The sequence below is a fragment of the Mirounga leonina genome, unplaced genomic scaffold (genome assembly GCF_011800145.1).
Source record: "Mirounga leonina isolate KUSES-001 unplaced genomic scaffold, KU_Mleo_1.0 Mir_91, whole genome shotgun sequence".
Classification (NCBI taxonomy): Eukaryota; Metazoa; Chordata; class Mammalia; order Carnivora; family Phocidae; genus Mirounga; species Mirounga leonina.
The window spans coordinates 10,613,564-10,632,532 of NW_023270839.1; the positions used below are offsets into that span (position 1 = coordinate 10,613,564).

At 41.3% G+C, this 18,969-nt stretch overlaps 1 protein-coding gene across 1 annotated transcript; it reads left to right on the forward strand.

Annotated features, from left to right (window-relative positions):
• The first annotated feature begins 3,415 nt into the window (after window positions 1-3,415).
• LOC118002938 (cytochrome c oxidase subunit 6A1, mitochondrial-like) lies at window positions 3,416-3,956 on the forward strand. Its single transcript, XM_034993547.1, has one exon. It carries the CDS (start codon window positions 3,424-3,426, stop codon window positions 3,757-3,759), a length of 336 nt encoding a protein of 111 aa, XP_034849438.1. The 5' UTR covers window positions 3,416-3,423; the 3' UTR covers window positions 3,760-3,956.
• Window positions 3,957-18,969: the final 15,013 nt, after the last annotated feature.

An 18,969-nucleotide genomic window follows, 5' to 3' on the forward strand; every position in this document is an offset into this window, starting at 1 on the left:
TAAAAAGCACTTACCGCCTGCCTGTTTCCACCCTTGCTCCCCTTGTGGACTGAATTTTTTTTTAAAGAGTAGAACAATGTCTCAACTCTGCTTAAAACCCTCCATTGGCTTCTGATTCTGCTCAGAGTAAAACTTAAGACTATAAAATGACCTATAAGACCTTGTGTGATCTGGCCTCTCAGGATCTTCCCCACCACATTTCCTGTTAATCCTCCCATCACTGCACCCCTTGCCCATCCTCCCACATGCAGGCAGCCTCCCTCCTCAGAGCCTTTTGCATTTGCCCATCCCTCCATTTGGAATGCTCTTCTTTTTTTTTTCTTTTTTTTAATTTAAATTCAATTAGCCAACATATAGTACATCATTAGTTTCAGATGTAGTGTTCAATAATTTATCAGTTGCATATAACACCCAGTGTTCATTATATCACATGCCCTCTTTAATGACCATCACCCTTTTACCCCATCCCCCAACCCCCTCCCCTTCAGCAACCCTCAGTTTGTTTCTTAGAGTTAAGGGTCTTTCATGGTTTGTCTCCCTCTTTGATTTCTTCCCATTCAGTTTTCCCTCCCTTTCGCTATGATCCTCTGCGCTGTTTCTTAGACTCCATAAATGAGTGAATCCATATGATAATTGTCTTTCTCTGATTGACTTATTTCACTCAGCATAATACCTTCCAGTTCCAACAATGTCAATGTAAATGGTAGGAATTCATCTTTTCTGATGGCTGAGTAATATTCCATTGTATATATCACATCTTCTTCATTCATCTGTTGATGGACATCTCAACTCCTTCCATAGTTTCGCTATTGTGGACATTGCTGCTATGAACATTGGGGTGCAAGTGCCCCTTTGGATCACTACATTTTTTCTTTGGGGTAAATATCTAGTAGTGCAATTGCTGGGTCACAGGGTAGCTCTATTTTTAAGTTCTTTTTTTTAAGATTTTATTTATTTATTTGACAGAGAGAGAGAGCACAAGCAGGAAGAGTGGCAGGCAGGGAAAGAGGGAGAAGCTGTTTCTTCCTCTCCCTGCTGAGCAAGGAGCCCAACGTGGGGCTCGATTCCAGGACTCTGGGATCATGACCTGAGCTGAAGGCAGACACTTAACCGACTGAGCCACCCAGGCACCCCTATTTTTAACTTCTCTTTTTTTTAAGATTTTTTTTTTTTTAATTTATTTGCGAGAGAGAGAATGAGAGACAGACAGCATGAGAGGGAGGAGGGTCAGAGGGAGAAGTAGACTCTCTGCTGAGCAGGGAGCCTGATGTGGGACTCGATCCAGGGACTCCAGGATCATGACCTGAGCCGAAGGCAGTCGCTTAACCAACTGAGCCACCCAGGCGTCCTATTTTTAACTTCTTGAGGAAGCTCCACACTGTTTTCCAGAGTGGCTGTATCAGCTTGCATTCCCACCAACAGTGTAAGAGGGTTCCCCTTTCTCTGCATCCTCGCCAACATTTGTTGTTTCCTGTCTTGTTAATTTTAAGGAATGCTCTTCTTCCAGATAGCTTCATCGTTAACTCCTTCTCTCCTCAAATGTCACCATCTCAGTGGGTCTTGCCTGATTACAACCCCAATCACCACCACCCCAACCTGTTCCTGGGGCACTCTATGCCCCATCCTTACTTGTTTTCTCTCTAGCACTTAACACCATCTAACAATAGATATATATTTTTTATGGTTTTTTGTCTGTGTCTTCTGTCACGTGTTTTCTCTCTATCTCTCTATCTCTATCTCTCCTCCAGGAGAACAAAGATTAGTCCATTTCATTCATTACTGTAGCTCCAGAATCTACAACACATAGCAGAGTACATAGTAGATGCTTAATAAAAGTTTGCGGACTGATTGACATAATAAATGAACATCTCGCCCGGTTGACTATTAAGTATGGTGTAGAGACTATTTGTTCTTAAGTTACCTGTTGTAATTATAGGGAAAATACAGATTCTGAGGCCCACCCCAGACCTCCTAAACTAAAATCTCCCAGGTTGAGCCAGGAAAATTTTCATCTACCTGTAAGCACACAAAAGTTTGATAATTACTGATCCAGCCCAGCCAGTCATTTTAGAGGAAGGCTACGATAGTCAAGGCTACAGAGCTAGTTTGCAAAAACAAGGACTACAACTCCATTCCATATTCTTTCCATTGCAAATTGTTTTCATTTGTATCATCTACAATGGGGATAAGTTCTCATGAAGAACTTGGAAAATGCCACTAGTCTTTGGGGTTCCTACAGGGAGGCCATGCAACACTAATTAAAATACTCATTTCTGACAAATAGTTGCAAAATGAAAAAAGATAACCAAAAAATATGTAGTTCTAAAGATTATTACAATTTTCAAGAAAATGTAAGTTTTAATAATGTAATTTTATTTTATTCCTTTGACCCAAAATTTCCACTACTACATTTCCCTGCTGTATTAAAGAATAATTCATTCCAGTGATTTTTATCAAGTGCCACTAGGAGCTCGGTTCTAGAGCAGCAATAACAAAAGAGACAAAGTCCCTACCCTCATGAAGCAGACGCCAGGGAAACAGGGAAATGGTAAACAAAAAGGTAAGTATGTACTTTTAAAAAGTAATTACTGCTGTGAAAGAAAAATAAAACAAGTTACTGAGATGGAAGGCAACAGAAGTAGGACAGAAATGAAGGAGTGGTGCTATTTTATATCTGGGGTTCAGGAAGGCCTCTCTGAGGAGATGGCATTTAAACAGAGACCTCATGGAGGAAGGAAGGAAGCCAAAGTAAAGTCAAGTGCCCTGAGTCAGAAGCAAGCTTGTTGTGGGCCTTAGGTCATGAGGTGTAGCAGCAGACTGAGACAAAGATTCATATTCAGGTGACTTATTAAGAAAATGCTCCCCAGGCGCCTGGGTGGCTCAGTTGGTCAAGCGACTGCCTTCGGCTCAGGTCATGATCCTGGAGTCCCGGGATCGAGTCCCGCGTCGGGCTCCCTGCTCGGCAGGGAGTCTGCTTCTCCCTCTGACCCTCCTCCCTCTCGTGCTCTCTGTCTCTCAAATAAATAAATTAAATTTAAAAAAAAAAAAGAAAGAAAGAAAGAAAATGCTCCCCAAGTGTTGATGAGGATGTGGAGAAAAGGGAACCCTTGTGCACTGTTGGTGGGAATGTAAATTGGTTCAACCATTATGGAAAACAGTGTGGAAGTTCCTGAGAGATTAAAAATAAAATTATCATGGGGCACCTGAGTCGTGCAGTTGGTTGAGCATCCAATTCTTGGTTTGGGCTCAGGTCCTGATCTCAGGGTCGCAGAATCGAGCCCCATGTCAGGCTCCATGCTCAGAGCAGAGTCAAGACTCTTTTTCCCTCTCCCTCTGCCCCTCCCCAACCTACTCTAATGTGCTTTAATAAATCTTTAATAAATCTTTTTTAAAAATAGAATTATCATATGGTCCAGGTCAAAAATGGCGGCGGCGGCGGCAGCTGTGTCCCGGCTGTCTGGGCTGCTAGGTCGGTCCGGGGCACAGCTGGCGCGGTCCATGTCGAGTGGCGCCCACGGCGAGGAGGGCTCAGCGCGCATGTGGAAGGCTCTCACCTACTTCGTAGCGCTCCCTGGCGTGGGTGTGAGCATGCCGAATGTCTTCCTGAAGTCGCGTCACGGAGAGCACGAGAGGCCCGAGTTCATCGCCTACCCCCATCTCTGCATCAGGTCCAAGCCCTTTCCCTGGGGAGATGGTAATCATACTCTATTCCATAACTCTCACGTGAATCCACTTCCAACCGGCTATGAAGATGAATAAAGAGAACCTGGACCACCACCCAGTGGGGACCACAGCCCTGGTTTGGACCATGACTCTGCACACCGACCAGAAAAGTCTATGGGACTTTAAGCTCACCTTCCTCACTTGTATCAAATGATGACCAGTATACTGATCTTCCATCCCTTTGCTTATGGCAGGAGATGGCTTAAATAAATAACTTAGATTGGTCCAAAAAAAAAAAAAAATAGAATTATCATATGATCCAGCAATTCCACTTCTAGGTATTTATCTGAAGGAAAAGAAATCACTATCTCAAAAAGATAACCACACCTCATGTTCACTGAAGCATTATTTACAATATCCAAAACATGGAAACAACCTATGTCCACAGATGGATGAATGGATAAAGAAAATGTGACATATATAGATACACACACACATACACACAATGGAATATTATTCAGCTATTTTAAAAAAGGAAATCTTGCCACTTGTGACAACATGGATGGACCTCAAGGGCATTATGCTAAGTGAAATAAGTCAGAAAGAGAAAAACAAATACTGTATGATCTTATTTATATGTGGAATCTAAAAAAAAAAAATGTAGGGTTCATTGATACAGAGAACATATTATTGGTTGTTAGAGGCAAGGGAGGATGGGAAAATGGGTGTGGGTGGTCAAAAGGTACAAACTTCTAGTTATAAGCTAAATATATCCTGGGGATGTAATGTACAGCATGATGCCTATAGTTTACCTCAGCATATATTTGAATGTTGCTAAAAGTAGACTTAAGGGGTGCTTGGGTGGCTCAGTCGATTAAGCATCCAACTCTTGACCTCAGTGCAGGTCTTCATCTCAGGGTCATGAGTTCAAGTCTTATGTTGGGCTCCATGCTGGGTGTGGAGCCTACTTATAAATAAATAGATAAATAGATAAATAAATGCATAAATGTAGAACTTTAAAATATAGTTTACTATACAATATTGTATATTCAAATCTTTCTAACAGAGCAGATCTTAAAAGAGATCTTAAAAAAAAAAAGTAGATGGGGGCACCTGGGTGGTTCAGTCGGTTAATCCAAGGACTCTTGATTTCTGCTCAGGTCATGATCTCAGGGTTGTAGGATCAGGCCCCGCCTGGGGCTCTGCGCTCAGCGTGGAGTCTGCTTAAGATTGATTCTCTCTCCTCTGCCCCTTCTCCTGCTCACGCTCTCTCTGTTTCTCTCTAAATAAATAAAATCTTTAAAAAAAAATTAGATCTGGGGACTCCTGGGTGGCTCAGTCAGTTGAGCATCCCACTCTTGGTTTCAGCTAGTGTCATGATCTCAGGGTCCTGAGATCGAGCCCTGCATTGGGAATCTGCTTAAGGATTCTCTCCCTCTACCCTCCCCTGCATTGGCACACATGCTTGCTCTCTTTTTAATAAATCTTAAAAAAAAAAAAAAAGTAGATCTCATCACAAGAAAAAAACTTGTAACTGTGTGTTGATGAATGTCAATTAAGTTTATCATGGTGATCTTTTCACAATATATACAAATGTCAAATCATTATGTTGTGCTCCTGAAACTAATATGTTATATGTCAATTATACCTCAATTGTTTGAAAATACAATTAAAAATAACTATGTCGTACATCTAAAACTAATCCAGTGTTATACATCAATTTCTCAATTAAAAGTTAAAATTTCAGAAAAATGACTCACTGGAGCAGTATTTCCTGAGTTCCTGCAAAAAAAGAAAAAAATTGCTACCAAGAGAAACTAGTAAGGGAGTTGGGGAAGCTGGACAGGGAAGGGAGAAAGCCAAGAATGGGCACAATCGCATGCAAAGTCCAGCCGGATCCTGGAGGGGATCTGGAATGTAGATAATTGCTCAGAGTTTAGAGTTTATCCCAACTGGAGTTAAAGGAGTTGAGCTCTCATGCTTCTGCAGTGGCTAAGGACTGGGAGTGTTGGCGAGGAGGAATGTAAACTCCCGGTCACTTCCTTTGGCCTTTGCCTGAGCAAAGCAGCTCTGATACTGATTTCATTTCCTTTGGCTGTATACCCAGAAATTACACTAAGTGAAATAAGCCAGATACAGAGAGGCAAATGCTGTATAATCTCACTTATATGTGGAATCTAAAAAAGTTGAATTCATAGAACCAGAGAATAGAACGGTGGTTGCTAGGGTTTGGGGGCTGGGAGAGATGGGAGGAGGTTGGTCAAAGGGTACAAACCTTCATTTATAAGATGAATAAGTTCTGGGGATAAAATGTACAGCATCGTGACTATGGTTAGTAGTACTACCAACTATGTTGTATACTTGAAGTTTGCTTAGAAAGTAGATCTTAAGTGTTCTCACCACAAAAAAAAAAAAGAAAGAAAAAAAGAAAAGAAAAGAAAAGCTAGGGACACCTGGCTGGCTCAGTTGGTAGAGCATGTGACTCTTGATCTTGGGATTGTGAGTCGAAGCCCCATATTGGGCGTAGACATTACTCAAAAATGAAATCTTTTTTTTTTTTAAGCTAACTTTGTGAGATAATGGATGCATTAATTAATTTGATTATGGTAATCAGGTAGTCATTTCACAATGTATACATATATCAAATCATTTCTTTATACATCCTAAATATAGAGGGTTTTTATTTGTCAGTTATACCTCAAGAAGACTGGAGGAAGGGGAGAGAAGTTGTAATAGCCCAAGGACAGTCCTCCTAAGAGAGTTGCAGGTGCTGGCTATTAGCAAGCATTAAGAAATGTTTTACTAAGGGGTCCAAGAGGATCTAGGTGGAGCACAGACAGGGTCCACTACAGTGTGTTCAGGAACTAAATGGCTAGGAAGGGCAGAGGGAATTGTTAGAAATAGGATTGTGATAGGTCTCCCGTATTCTAGAACACTGTTCTATTTTTTTTTTTTATCAAACAAAAATGTATTGAGTACCGAAAATGTGCCAAATGCCATGCCAGCCCTGAGGATACAGTGATGGACAAGGGAGACACAGTTATTTTGTCCTCTTGGCACTTATAGGCCGACCATGAATAGAAACATTAAGTTAGTTTTGAGCACTACAGGACACAAAAAAGGAGAACATAAGCCAGTTTGGGAGTCGGAGAAGGCCTCTCTGAGGAAGTAGGATGTGAGCTGAAGCTGAAGGGTGAACAAGATATAGTCAGGCATAGGCTGGGCTGAGGGGGAGGTGAGGAAGGGAGTGTTTCAGGAGATGGAACCAGATGTTCAAAACCAGGAGGCATGAAGAGTGTAGTGAGTTTAAGGAATTGAAAGAAATCTGGTATAACTGAGGCAGAAAGAGTGAGTGGCTAGAGGTGAACTTGGGGATGATAGGAGTGAGCAGACTGAGGAGTAGTTAGGAGCCAAGTTCAGGATGATATACTGTAATCCAAGGACAGTGACAGGATTTAAATGGGGCTAAGTGGATGTGGAAGTGGTGATTGGTCATGTTGGATTTACAAAACCTATGTCAAAGGAAAACTAAGATTCTGAGAGGAAGACCAAGTTTTGGGAAAGTGTTTTGCCACTTCATTCTGTTTTTAAATATTAGTATTTTTAATAGTGTGAGATGTTCATTATGGTATTTCAAAGACATCTGAAATCTGAGTGTTATGTGAAGTAAGATCTCATTTTTGTTTCATATATGTATTATATGTATGTTTATATATGAGACAATATGTTAAAAATTGTAATAATGGGTCCCTCTAGAAAGTAGGACTACAGATTTTTTATTCCTGTTTTGCATGTTTCTATATTGTTTGAATTTTTGTGAGCATATGTTTTTACATAATTTTTATATGTAATATAAATATATTATACATATTATATATAAATATATTCTATTTATATTTTACATAATTATTAAAATGTGCCTATAATAAAAATTAAATAATAAAATAATAAAAAAGAAGAATAAAGGAAGATTGTGTGTGCTGTAGTTACTCTTTTTTTAAATCTTTTTATTTGAATATAGTTGACACGGTGTTACATTAATTTCAGGTGTACAACATAGTGATGTGGCAAGTTTATACATTATGCTATGGTCACCACAAGTGTAGCTAACACCTGTCACTGCACAACTACTACAAGATCATTGACTATAGTCCTTATGCTGTGCTTTTTATTCCCATGACTAATTCCATAACTAGACACCTGTATCTCCCAATCTCCTTTACCTATTTTACCCCCCATACCCCTCCCTTCTAGCATCCATGAATGCATTCCTTGTATTTAAGAGTGTGGCGGGGTTTGTTCATTTTTTTGTTTCTTTATTCATTTCTTTTTTTATTTTTAGATTCCACATATAAGTGAAATCATATGGTATTTGTCTTTCTCAGTCTGATTTATTTTACTTAGCATCATGCTCTTTAGGTCCATCCATGTTGTCACAAATGGCATGATCTCATCCCTTTTTACAGCTGCATAATATTCCAGTGTGGGCTCTGTGTGTGTGTGTGTGTGTGTGTACACGTGTATATATACAATATCTTCTTTATTCATTCATCTATCAGGGGACACTTACGTTGTTTCCATATCTTGGCTACTGTAAATAATGCTGCAATAAACATTTAGGGGCACATATAAGTTTTCCAATTAGCATTTCTTTGGGTAAATACCCAATAGTGGAATTACTGGATTATATGGTATTCCTATTTTTAGTTTTTTGAGAAAACTCCATAATGTCTTCCACAGTGGCTGCACCAATATACATTCCCACCAACAGTGCACAAAGGTTCCTTTTTCTCCACATCCTCGCCAAAGCTTGTTATTGCTTGTCTTTTTTTTTAATATTTATTTTTTTATTATGTTATGTTAATCACCATACATTACATCATTAGTTTTTGATGTAGTGTTCCATGATTCATTGTTTGCATATAACACCCAGTGCTCCATTTAGTACGTGCCTCTTTAATACCCATCATCAGGCTAACACATCCCCCCACACCCCTCCCCTCTGGAACCCTCAGTTTGTTTCTCAGAGTCCATAGTCTCTCATGGTTCGTCTCCCCCTCCGATTTCCCATCCTTCATTTTGATACTAGGCATTCTGACAAGCATAAGGTGATATATCTCACTGTGGTTGTAATTTGCATTTCCCTGATGTTAGTGATGTCAAACACCCCTTCATGTGTCTTTTTGGAAATATGTCTATTCAGGCCCTCTACCCATTGTTTGGGTTTTGGTTTGTTTTTTTTTTTTATGTTGAGGAAGGCTCTTTTTACAGATGAATGCTATCTAGAAAATATAGGAGAATGGTTGAATTAAGAAATCACCCTTTTTGCAGTATTGTATCTCAACTACATTTCAATAAAAAGAGAGAAGAAAAAGAAATTACCCTTATGTTACCACAATGTGATAATTGACTCAGGTGAGAATCATCAATGGATGCCAAAATCATCAGGAGAGATTGATAGGCAACATGATGCCTGTTGTAGACTAATTGTGAAGAATAGTCTCACTTCTTCTCCCCTCTCTAGCCATGTCTTTTGCAATGTGACTTTGTAGCTCCCCTATCAAGAGATGGAGCCTATTTCTCTCTACCCCATGAATCCCAACTGGCCTTGTGATTTGTTTTGACCTATGGAATATGGAAGAAATGACAGTGTCAGTTCCTAACCTAGACCTCATGCACTTCCCCTTGCTCCCTTGGAATCCTACCATTTTCATGAGAATAAGCCCAGGTTAGCCTGCTGAGGAGATTCGAGGTGCCACAGGCAAGAGTGAGTCAGCATCCAGCAGCAAAGCCACCTAGCCAATCCACTGCTGACCATAGATGCATGGGGAAGTCCAATTGAAACCAGAACTGCCCTCCAAACTCAACTTAAGGGGAGCCTGGGTGGCTCAGTTGGTTAAGTGTCTGTCAGGTCATGATCCCAGGGTCCTGGGATCAAGCCCTGTGTCAGTCTCCCCACTCCCCCTGGGGAGTCTGCTTCTCCCTCTGCCCCTCCCCCTGCTTGTGTGCTCTCTCTCTCTCTCATGAATAAATAAAATCTTTAAAAAATTAAATAACGTAAATAAATAAACAAAGTCAACTTAAATGGCCAACCCTCAGAATCCTGAACTGAATAAATCATTATTTTAAGCCACTCAGTTTTGGGATGGTTTGTTATGCAGCAATAGCTAAATAATCTAAAACCATACAGATTAGTTACTAATCACTAAAGGTGAAAATATGCGCCATTCAGTGGAGTGATCTGGTATTCACCACCTTAGCCCTCACTAGTGGGGGAACAACCTGGCATTGTTGTTTCCTTAGGAAATGCAATAGCAAATACACCGCACTAAGTATGATATATTCTCACCAAAGTTGTTTAAGCTGAATCTAATCAAGTCTCTAAACCTCCAATCCTGTATAGAGGAAATAGAGGAGAGAGAAAAAACAAGTGATATGGTAGCATGAAGAAATAAACAAATTAAGCATCTGGGAATTTTATAAGATGGTTGGCCTGGGCTTTTTAGGAAGGAAACATGTGTCATTAAGAAGAAAAGCTAAAGAGATATAACAGTTCTGGAGGCTGGGAAGTGCAAGATCAAGTCACTGGCAGATTCAGTGTCGATAAGAAAGACCCTGCTCCCTGGATCATAGGCAGCCACGTTCTTACTGTGTCCTCAGATGCGGCAAGCAGCAAGAGAGCGTCCCAGGATCTCTTTTTTTTTTTTTTTTTTAAGATTTTATTTATTTATTTGACAGAGAGAGACACAGCGAGAGAGGGAACACAAGCAGGGGGAGTGGGAGAGGGAGAAGCAGGCTTCCCACAGAGCAGGGAGCCCGATGCGGGGCTCGATCCCAGGACCCTGGGATCATGACCTGAGCCGAAGGCAGTCGCTTAACCAACTGAGCCACCCAGGCGCCCCCAGGATCTCTTTTATAAGGGCACTGATCCCATTCATGAGGGTTCCGTCCTCATGACCCAATCACTTCTCAAAGGCCCCACTCCTAACACCATCACATATGCTTCAACATATGAATTTTCGGAGGGACACAAACATTCAGTCTATAGAACCAGTCAACCCCCAGAATCATGAGAAATATTAAATAATCCTCGTTTGAAGCCATCAAGCTTTGGGATGACATGTAACACAACAGATAACCGAAACACACAGAAAGTCTTCCTAAAAACCCTAGAAGGTAATTGCCATTATTATTCTCATCTTGTATAAGAGAAAACTAATGCTTAGTTTAAATAACTCGTCCAAGATTACAAAGTTCAGAAATGGCAAAACCACGAATTAAAGTCTATATTGATTTGAAAATAGAGCCTAGGGGCCCCTGGGTGGCTCAGTCGTTAAGCATCTGCCTTCAGCTCAGGTCATGATCCCAGGGTCCTGGGATCGAGTCCCACATCGGGCTCCCTGTCCAGCGGGAAGCCTGCTTCTGCCTCTCCCACTCCCCCTGCTTGTGTTCCCTCTCTCGCTGTGTCTCTCTCTGTCAAATAAATAAATAAATAAAATCTTAAAAAAAAAAAAAAAAAAAAGAAAGAAAGAAAATGAGCCTAACTCCTGAGTATTACATTACAAAGCTTCTGAGCAAGGCCAATTTGTGCCCCAAGATATAAAATAAACTCTAAAATCCCATGATTGGGTGCCTGGCTGGCTCAGTTAGTAAAGCATGCAACTCTTGGTCTTGGGGTTGTGAGTTCAAACCCCACATTGGGTGTGGAAATTACTTAAAAATAAAATCTTAAGGGGTGCCTGGGTGGCTCAGTCTGTTAAGCGTCTGGCTCAGATAATGATTCCAGGGTCCTGGGATCAAGCCCCACGTTGGGCTCCCTGCTCAGCGGGGCTTCTCCTTCTCCCTCTTCCGCTCCCCCTGCTTGTGCTCTCTCTCTCTCTTTCTCAAGCAAATAAATAAAATCTTTAAAAATAATAATAAAATCTTAAAAATAAATAAATACATAGATTAAATAAATAAATAAAATCCAACTGTAGGGTAAAAAAGTTCTAGAGATAATATATTCAGAACACAAATAAATGACTTTAATGCAGCATTTTTGTCACCTGTGGGCAATGTCTCCAAACACAGGGCTTCTATTCAAAAAATACTTTGTCATAAACAGCCTTATTAGTGTTCACTCCAGGCAATACTAGAGCACAGGGGAACATGGAGTTTTTTACAAAAAGTAAGCACCCTCCCACAGAGAGTAAAGGGAGGGAAGAAAATTAGGATCAAGCATGAACACTAACATGTGGTCTCAGCTGGTATCATGGTTAAGAAGAAGAAGTCTTTGAAGAAAGATTAAAAACCGATGACAAAAAAGATGTTCAACATCACTAGCCATTATAGGACTGCAAATTAAGACCAAAATGAGATATAACCACACGCCTATTAAAACAGCTAAAGTTTTAAAAGTAGTAACTATATCAAATGCTGTTGAGAATGTGGGGCATCTGGACCTCTCACACCTTGCTGGTACAACTGTAAAATGGACGGCCGTAGTTTGGCAGTTTCTTATAAAACTAAACATGCAATTACTATATAACCCAGCAATCACACTCCAAGGCATTTATCCCAGAGAAACCTGTGCATAAATGTTCATCACAGCTTTATTTGTAATAGCCAAAAGCTGGAAACAACCAAAATGTCCCTCAATAAGTGAATGGCTCGATAGACTGCTACACCCACTGCATGGAATACTAATCAGTGATAAATAGGAATAAATCATGAGACACATAACTTGGATGTATCGCAAGAGCATTACATTAGGTGAAAGATGCCAATCTGAAAAGGTTTTATTTTTTTTAAGATTTTATTTATTTATTTGACAGAGAGAGAGAGCACAAGCAGGGGGAATGGCAGAGGGAGAAGCCCGATGTGGGGCTCGATCCCAGGACACTGAGATCACACCTGAGCCGAAGGCACTCTGTCAACCGACTGAGCCACCCAGGCGCCCCTCTGAAAAGGTTTTTTTTAAAAAAAAGTCACATGCTGTATGATCACACTTATATAACATTCTCTATGTGACAAAATTGCAGTGATGGAAAACTGTTAGCAGTTGCCAGGAATGAGGGATGGTGGAGAGGAGAGGGGCAGGTGTAACTTAAAAGAGGTAACACAAGGGAGACCTTTGTGATGATGGACTAGTTCTGCATCTTTTTTTTTTTTTAAAGATTTTATTTATTTGATAGAGAGAGACACAGCGAGAGAGGGAACACAAGCAGGGGGAGTGGGAGAGGGAGAAGCAGGCCTCCCGCGGAGCAGGAAGCCCGATGCGGGGCTCGATCCCAGGACTCTGGGATCATGACCTGAGCTGAAGGCAGACGCTTAACGACTGAGCCACCCAGGCGACCCTAGTTCTGCATCTTGATCGTTGTGGTGGCTACCTGAATCTACACATGAGATATAATGGCATAGAACTATATACACACACTCTATCGATGCCAATTTCCTAGTTTGGATATTGGACTATAGTCATATATGCTGTAACCATTGGGGGAAGCTGAGAGAAGGGTATATGGACCTCTCTGTACTATTTTTGAAACTTCCTGTGAACTGATAATCGTTTCAAAATAAAAAGGTAAGAAAAAAAAATTACAGTGTAAAATAGACCTCAATAAAGTCCATTTTAAAACTAACCAGAGGAAATGAATATAGTATCTTGTTTATTCTCACTGATCTTTTCCCTGGTTCTAATTCTTTGATGTTGTTTATACCCTATTTTGTGTGTTCTAATTGTGAGCCAAAAGAGAATTTGTGAAATATGGCAAGAAAAAGCAATATATGTTACTTTGCATTTAGCCAACAATGATGAAGGCACTTACTTTCCACCAGGAACTGTGCTAGACCCCAAGCACATGACTAATACCTGAACACATGCTCTGCTTTGCCTCTTTGCACATCCCACCACCACCACCTCCACTCCTCCCCACCTCCACACACAGTCCCTGACCTAGTTCTCTCCCACATTTCATTGCTTGTTCTTGGATTGTTCATCAAAACTTAAATGGTATTTCTGAGGAAAGAAAAAGGCAGGAAACAGAACTCTTTGGTTGCCTCCAGAAAGGGGGAGAGCTCAGGATAAAGAGGGAAGAGGGAATGGCTGCAGAACAGCTAACATTAGACAGGGGACATGGGGAGGGTGGGTGGGTGTGCGCCCCAAGCAAAGGAGTTACTGAACAACAGTCCCATGAGCTATAGGTTGTGGTGCCAAATTCAAGGCTGTTTACTTTATTCTGTACTGACCTCACTCTGACAACTCAAATTCATACCATTATTCCCAGGAAGGATTAGTGCAAATCTAATACCAAAGCTGGAAGAAATAATTCAGACAGGAGTGGTGTCTTCATAAATACCAAAGACATTCTTTTATTTAGTGCCCTAGTATTCTATAAAGAACACTGAGAATGCAGATCTCAGAGCAGTGACTCGGGTACTGTGATTAATAGCCATTATTCCATGCCCCTGGACTTGAGGAACTCACAAAGGAACAGGGGACATCTGAGATCTACATCAGCTATTGTTTTTTTGTTTGTTTGTTTGTTTGTGTTGGGGGGTTGTTTTTGTCTTTTGTTTTGTAAATGAGACTCTCAAGCACCAGAAAACATTTATTAAACATAGCTACATTCAGCATTATGGTACACTGAGGGCCACAGAGAAGGAATTGCCCCCTCCTTCCTTGCTCACATATGTCCTTAAGCAGTAAACTCCTCTTTTAAAACTTTTTTCCTCAGGGCACGTGGGTGGCTCAGTCGTTAAGCGTCTGCCTTCAGCTCAGGTCATGGTCCCAGGGTCCTGAGATCAAGCCTCAGCAAGAAGCCTGCTTCTCCCTCTCCCACTCCCCCTGCTTGTGTTCCTGCTCTAGCTATCTCTCTCTCTCTCTCTATCTCTGTGTCAAATAAATAAAAATCTTTAATAAAAAAAAAAAACTTTTTTTCTCATCTCAAATCTACCTTGTGTATTTTTGAAAATGTTGAAGTTTAACTGTGATTTTTTTCCCCCTAATTTCTAATTCCCCCAAGGACATCCTTGGTAAACCTAGAATGAAGGCATAAAATCTATGCTAACCCTACCAAGGAGAAGTCCAGCCTCTTCGCTCCCCTCAAAAAGAATCTGGCTTAGTAATAAATGAACTTCTTGCTTATTGAGATTTCATAAAAATGGTCCAATATCAATCCTGGCTCAAGAATAAGATGGAATGAAGAAGCTGGAATTGAAGTTCCACAACCATAACAGAGACTGTGTCCAACTCACCCTGAATGTGTGTGTGTATATATATATATATTCCCAGCATTTACTATGGTGTCTGGTACATAGGGATTGCTCAATAATCATTTTTTCATTAAATTGAAAACAGACAAGATGGTTTGTCAGAATTCCCTCCTGCCTTAAAGCACCTCTGAAACAAATAGAAATACATTTGATCCCAAAAGCATGTGGGAAACACACTCCTGATTTTTTATTTTTCTACCACATGCACAGACTTCTCCAGAATCTTTATCTCCATCCCCAAGCTCCAGATCCACATTTTTAAAGGCCTACTAGACAATCTCACCTGGATCTGGCTGGTTCCTCCCAATTAATATGTGTAAATCACGTCAACCCCAAATCTTCCTAGTCTCCCAAGCTAGACCAGTGGTTTCCAACCTATGAAGCAAGCACCTAAGAGATCGTGGAGTCAGCAGGGTACCAAGGACAGGTTGATGAAGGGGTCAGCCCCAGGTACAGGGCAATAAAAATGTGTGTTGTCCATAGAGAATATAAAAACAGTAATTAAATGGGCTAGAAATCAGTCAGCATTTTATTATCACTATGCATCAGCAATTCTGAACAATGCCAGTGATCAAATACTCCTCCAAACAAAATATCCTATGAGTCCAAGTTTTAAACAATTGCTATGGTTACTTTTGAGTTTTAATAATATTTATTTAAGCTTCGAGTTGGACATTTTTATTACTGGCCCTTTAATAAACATTGTAATCTGCATGGAATTTAACTCAAAGCACTCTCAGTTGTACAACTGCCCCCAGACACAAGCGGATTCAGTAGCTATTCCCATTCATTTAGAAAGTCTGCAAAGGTCCAGAATCATTCCAGACTACTTCAGGCATCCTTCATGTCTCCAGCCTCTGTGGTACTCCGTATCCCTACATTTAAACAGATTTGACATAAACAATGATAACATAGTGATAGTGTCTCAGTCAGCTGACAAAATACCATGGGTGGCTTGAGAAACAGAAATTTATTTTCCCACAGCTTTGGAGGCTGGGAGTCTGAGATCATGGTCTGTTTATAGTGAGGTCTTTTCTTCCTGGCTTGCAGATGTCAGCCTTTTCACTGTGTGCCCACATTTCAGAGAGAGAGAACACAAGCTCTTTGGCATGAGGTCCCCCCCAAAGGGTCAAATATGCTAAGTATGCTACTGCATGGAGTAATTCCCAGGGGCCTAGAAATCAATAAAACGGCCAAATATTATCTGCAAGCTGAATAAATAACAGAACTCACATTATATACATAGCCACATGCCTGGTCCCTAATTAGTTGACTTTGAGTTAATCAAAAGTGGTATTTTCCAGGGTGGGCCTGACCTAATCAGGTGAGCCCTGTAAAAGAGTCTGGAGGTTAGACTCTCTCTGGTGCTGGCAGTAAAATCAATCTACCATTAATCCTCCAGCCTCAAGGAAATGAATTCTGCCAACAACTAAGGAAGCTTGGAAGAAGATCCTTCCCTAGTCAAGCCACCAGAAGAGAACATGGCCCTCACAACTCCCTCACTTCAGCTTTGTGAGACCCTAAGCAGAGGACCTAGCTAAGCTGGACTTCTGATCTGGAGAAACTGTGATAATAAATAGAGGGTGCTATAAGCTGCTAAATTTTTTTTTTAAGATTTTATTTATTTATTTGACAGAGAGAGAGAGATCACAAGTAGGCAGACAGGCAGGCAGAGGGAGAGGGAGAAGCAGGCTCCCCGCCGAGCATGGAGCCCAATGTGGGACTCGATCCCAGCACCTTGGGATCATGACCTGAGCCAAAGGCAGCCGCTTAACCGACTGAGCCACCCAGGTGCCCCATAAGCTGCTAATTTTAAGGCAAGTGTTATACAGCAACAGAAAACCAAAGTGGTTTTCTGCACATAGCAGAATCTCTGACTTAAACTGGCTTAATGAGCAAAGAAATTTATTTTCTCATATAACAGGCAGGCCAGAAGTACTTCAGACTTCAATTTGGCTTGTTCAGAGGCTCAATTCCATCATCAAAGACCCAGATTCTTTGCATTTCACTACTCTATCCTAAGTGATGCTTGATCTTCAGATAGTTGCAAGATGGTTCCAACAGTCATAGGTGTCACATTCAGAAACACCCACAGCATAAAAAGCTAGAGTGTTCTTTTGTAAGGCACTTTCAGGAAGAGTAAGGAAACTTCCCAGAAGTTCCTCAGATTTTCATTCATGTCTCATTGTCCAGAGTCACACACCCATTCCGAATCAGTCACTGACCAGGAGAAAAGGACTTCCTCAGATAGGTTCCACCCAACCTGGCTGCCCCTGGGCAAATAGGTGTGTGAGGCAGCTAAGTACTTGAACTAAATTAGGGTTCTGTTAAGGAAAAACAGGGAGAACGGACCAATCAAAGAGTTTACAAAAAAGACAAAGTATGAAACCTTTAGCCCGTCAGTCCAGCACTGGCAGAATGAATTATACGAGAGCATCTAAATTAGAAAAAGGCAGTGAGCAGAGGGGCAAAAACAAAAAAGCCATACCTTGGCAATTAGCCCCTAATAGAATTAGCAGCTAATAGCAAGCACATTTGCAGAACATTTTCGCAAAAAGTTAATGAAGATTTATTTAAGATGTTAAAAACTGCCACAAATACCGAGATTGCTCTGCAATCAGTGATAAGAAATCTGAAACAACGAAGTAACAGCATGTCAGAGCGTAGCAAGGAGCAAGAACATTGCAAGAGACATAGCAGGTGAACAGAACAAATGATGGAAGAATCTCCACACCAGACACATTGCCTAAGGGTTTTCATCAATTCCACAGAATCAGAAATTAGTAACAAAATTTTCTCTGTACATCATTGATAATATGTGGTTATGCTTAATTTAATTATATAATAATTTGCATATAATCATTATTACTCTATGGGTTTGAGTTCTAAGTTTAATAACTCCTCCTGGTATGGTTATAGATAATTTATGTTAAAATACTAGAGGCATAAAAAGCAAGCCATGTGTAACTATGAACTTAATGGATTGCTTTAATTGAAGAAAAAGAAATTATAAAAATATCTTAACTACCTTGGAAAAATAGTTAGACATATAGAAACCCACTCTCCCCTAAATAGGAGGTAGATGTACATGTATCTAACCATCCATCACATTAGACACCTTCAACTTATATGTATGTAATTAATAAAGCTGGAAATGATTTTTAAATTTTTTAATAGTAAGTGGGTTACTGAATCTCTTCTAAGAACGTTTAAGAAATAAATCGACTAGGACATTCCTTTGTTTCTCTGAGAATGCTGATGCTCTCAAGAATACAGGTAGGAATTAAGTGAGTAAATTCTGGGGCAGGGAGGGAGAGGAGAGGATCTAGACAGAAGCAGAGTGACTTCTGGCTTTTTTTGCAGGTCCCCCTTCCAATGAAAGATTAATGGTATGCAGCAGCCCATTGATCTGCCATTGTCCCCACTGCCCTCAGGAAATGGTGACTGACAGGAATGCTTAAGAGAGAAACCAAGGTAAAAAAAAGAGAGCGCGAGAATGAGGTGAACTGAAGGCAGCTTCTTTCCACAGCAGGTAGGCTCTCATCCCCTTTTTGTCGTGCGTATTATCTTTCTGATCGTGTTACTAGCTGTGGACAACTTCTCTGACCTCGCCATCGCCTGACAGCCAGGTGCTGACCACTTCTCGAGTTTTCTAGGATGGTCTGGAGCCTGGGCGTGAAGGGCAGAGAGACAGAAGAGGGGCAGACGGAGAAAAAGAGACTAGGAGTGAAAAGAGAGCCGCCTCTGCGGTCGCCCGGCCTTCCCGACTTCCACTGCCACTCCCCAGCCAGGCCTTGCCGGGTTCACGGGAAGCACGCGCGCCAGCGTCTCAAGGGCTGCTGGCGCCAGGCCGACGCCAGGTGCACGCCGCCGAACAGGAGACCCTGTTGAGCACCGGCAGGACGCGGACGCGGAGAGGGCTGAGGCACGACACGGCCGCCAGAGGGCACGAGCGCCCCAAGTCCCCCCGCGATGGCGTCGCCGCGACCAGGAAGGGAAGGTGGTCGGCCTGCGAGGAGGGGTGGCTGGGGCCCGCGAGCACGCGGGGAGAGC